Source organism: Pundamilia nyererei, unplaced genomic scaffold (assembly GCF_000239375.1).
Source record: "Pundamilia nyererei isolate P.nyererei 1_Seehausen unplaced genomic scaffold, PunNye1.0 scaffold00014, whole genome shotgun sequence".
NCBI classification, from domain to species: domain Eukaryota; kingdom Metazoa; phylum Chordata; class Actinopteri; order Cichliformes; family Cichlidae; genus Pundamilia; species Pundamilia nyererei.
In genome coordinates, this window is record NW_005187415.1 from 886,969 (window position 1) to 890,643 (window position 3,675).

Sequence of the window (3,675 nt, forward strand, 5' to 3'; positions counted from 1 at the left end):
ACAGTTTTACGCTTGCCTTACTTTTTGTTGCTTCCAGCTAACTCTGATCAGAGCAGCTGTAAAGCCAATAGATACACAATGATTATATACATGATAAACTAATATGACTTCAGCTAAATCCCTGATAATAGCTAGTTACTTGGACATGCTAATGACTGCAGCTGAGAATAACTATGGAAAAAGACATTTTTCCGAATGGTTTCAGAATTTAGTGTCACTATTTAAAATTCAGCCACCTGTGAGCATTTGTGCGTGTCATAAGCAGCAATTTAAACACAGTGGAAGTCAGAAAACTAAAGTGTGCCAGCTGAGACGTGCTGAAACATGCATGCACTTTTCCATTGTGTCTCACCTCCTTGAATACGTACATAGAGATGCACATTCAGGAACAACCAAGGTATAATTCACACAGTACATCTGAACATGAAGATTTATGATTTGTGCCTTTCACACTTTTTAAAACAAAGTGAAACCGCCAGAGGAAAAACAGGTGTACTGTAAATATTACAAAAAGAAGTACTTTAACTCATTTTTACCAGTAATAGGTGAGATGATTTTGTAAATCTGTGGACAGAGTGACGGTGAGAAAGGTTGCCAGTGAGGTGAAAACAGGAAAGGCTGTGTGATTTGTTTCCTAGATTCCCTTATCAGTGTTTGGCTTCAGCCATCCTGACTTCCTGCCCTCCTGGGCTCACTAGCATCTGCCGGCTGACTCCACTGCCCTCACCTTACACTCCAAACACACAGACAAACACACACACATCTGAACTTTGAACCCCGTAGAACACACACACAAGTAGGTGCTGGCTCATTTGCCAGGTCTTTTGTGTCGTTTTCACATGTAGACACAGTCATGCACCGTCTACTTCAGAAGCGCCGTTTCCTCTGTACTTTACACATCCTTCCTTTCCTTTCCAAGTGACTTTTCCTCAAGAACGCCTCGGTTCTTTTCGTCATAAAACTTTCTGCAAGGTTCTCGACCTTTCAGTCCTGCACTGTTTGAGTTGGAGAGGCGTTAAAAAATGTGATGGGAAACACGAGCATCCCGTAAAGAAAAACAGCTGTAATTCACGCAGCCCTTTCTATGACACATATATGAAAGTTCTTTTTATCAAAGTTAATCATCTTTACAAAAAAATTTATTTTCAGGTTTGCTACCAGGGAAAGAAACGCCCTGCTCCTCTACAACGGCAGGTTCAACGAGAAACATGACTTCATCGCCCTGGAGATCATCGCTGAACAGATTCAGCTCACCTTCTCTGGAGGTTAGGCCCCGTAATGCGTGATCGTCTGCTTTTGTGTGTGCGACTGATGCGTATCAGTTCTCGGCTGCATTATAAGCAGATTAATATGGCGTAAGTGCGCGTTATCTAAAGTGACTTTTACAGAGACGTAGGTACATAATTCTTATCTATCTCCACTTTATTTTGACAAATGCACGTTAGTGCATACACAAATTATCCAAATATAGTAGAGTCAAACATGATGCTTTAAAGGATAGGAGTGTTTTATTTTGAAAGGACTGATTAATGGTGACACCTAACTGGCCAAAAAACACCACCACAAAATCCATGATGGCTAAGGTCCATAAGCAGCGCGACAGTGGCAACTTATTTGTTTTAAACATTTTTGAAAGATCAATTCGTACAAACATTAGCGCATTTAAACTCATTCAAGTGTGCTCACACACCCAGCATCATTGTTACAACTGGTAACTGTTGAATGCAGATCAAACACATGTTCTCCGAGCTGAGTCTACTTTCCCATGGTCGCGTACAGGGAGGAATCCAGTTCAGTATGACTATTTTGGGTGAAGCCTGTTCGGGAGAGAAGCCAAGTCCTTGTGCCCTGCTTCAAAACTGACATATATCTAAACGTTCGACGCATGAATCATCAAATTAAATGTTTTGAATTATGAGTCACGTTTAATGAGAGGAGTAGGAGGGAAGCTCTCAGGATTAGTCGCAGTAATTTTCTTTCTGTGCTTTTCATTGGCGAAGTAGGACATCAGTTAATCGTGTTTGCTCCTTATCATTCTATACAAAGACTCGCACACACACACTCAAGTCCTTAATGTTGCCGCGCTGTTTGCCGATTTCCCAGAGCAGGGGATGTGTGCCTCGGCTGCTCCTGCCCTTGACAAACAGGGTAAACCCTCTGCAAATCTGGTGCCGTTGTGCACTACAGTCTCCACACTGAGAATCACTGATGCTGCAGACTAATGCGTGTTGATTTACGATCTGTGTGGTGTGCGTGCATGTCAAGATAAGACACAGTGAATGTTTATTAGTAACTTATCAATAGCCAGTGGTTTACGTTTTAAAAATTGAAGTGATCCATGTATCGTGTTACAACGAGGTAAAACTTTTTAACCTTTAAAAGAAAGAGAGTACAGCCTTAGTATAAATAAAAGATCCTCAGGGGGGTTTCCTCCTTCCTTTTCTGCTAATGTTTGCAAGCAGCTCCGCTTTGCAAAATTTAGCAAGCAGTTTGACACTGATTGACAATTTGATTTGATTATTTTAAGCCCTTGTGTACAAATCGAGAAGTAGCATGCCCGTGTAGTCATGTGCACAAATCAAGTTGCAGAATTAACTAATAACAATTTGTTTCTCATGCAGGTGAGACAAAGACCACAGTGGCTCCCTACGTCCCGGGTGGAGTCAGTGACGGTCAGTGGCACTCAGTCCAGCTCCATTACTACAACAAGGTAAGAAATGCAAGCAGTCAGGTCGCTTCCGTGTTTTCTTCCCTCCTCTTCCAGAAAACTTTTTCCATTCTCACCACTAAAACAAAGGATCCTGGCTCAAAGTTGGGAGAGAAGAGTTTGTGCTTGAATTTGATTTTTTTTTTTCCTGTTTTGGTGTGCGATCCATAATACTGGGGTGATAGTGTGTTTAGCCAGGGTTGAGGGTTAGTGAGTTCTGGAATTGTGTTGTGGGAGTGAAGAGGATTTCTTTGATGTTGACCGCTGATTTGTGAGATTATCTAAAAGTGTAGTTAGGTTGTTCCCCTGTGTTTCAGTCCTAAATTCTGAATTATAGCCTGGCTTCAAGTGAATGTAGCATGTCTGTCTTAGTTAAGCGTGAATGACCTCCATATGCAGCCCAAGCATATTTCCATAATGCCGCAGTCTAGAGGTATTCCTAATCACCAACATCCGTGGGAATTATTAGTTTGTTTCACTCACAGCTCAAAGTGATTTCCTAAAATGTTCCCACGATGGTCCTGTTTTCTAAATGAGAAAAAAACCCGACTTTGATTATTTCGCAGTGTAGCTTGAGTATCCTCTTCAGCTGCAATATTATATTAAAAGGGTTTACATTGCAGTCAGTTCCTGGTGTTACTTGACAAACTTCCACCCTGCAGGCGTTGTTCTTATAATATTAAGCCAGACGAGAAATAAGAGAACGCTCTATTTCTGAGGATGAACAAGCTTTTGTGTCGTGTTTGGTTGCTGTAAAATTGAACGTTTGATAACTGCATTTAACGTTTGCTGTCAAAACAGAGTACTCATCAATAGGGCTGCCACAAACGATTATTTTGATAGTCGACTAGTCACAAACGATTATTTTGATAGTCGACTAGTCACCGATTATTTTTGCGATTAGTCGACTAATCAGATCATCATCCATTGGACGTACAGCGTACAGCTTATTGCACCAGCAGCATCTG

The 3,675-nt window shown here is 41.3% G+C and overlaps 1 protein-coding gene across 7 annotated transcripts in view; it reads left to right on the forward strand.

Annotated features, from left to right (window-relative positions):
* The window catches only part of celsr1a (cadherin EGF LAG seven-pass G-type receptor 1a), a 95,062-nt gene that overhangs the window by 45,831 nt on the left and 45,556 nt on the right, over nucleotides 1-3,675 (forward strand). For all 7 annotated transcript variants that reach the window (XM_005725107.2, XM_005725104.1, XM_005725108.1 and 4 more), the window contains exons 5-6: nucleotides 1,150-1,265; nucleotides 2,622-2,710. In XM_005725107.2, the coding sequence (XP_005725164.1) occupies nucleotides 1,150-1,265; nucleotides 2,622-2,710 (205 nt within the window). The remainder of the gene's footprint in view (nucleotides 1-1,149; nucleotides 1,266-2,621; nucleotides 2,711-3,675) is intronic.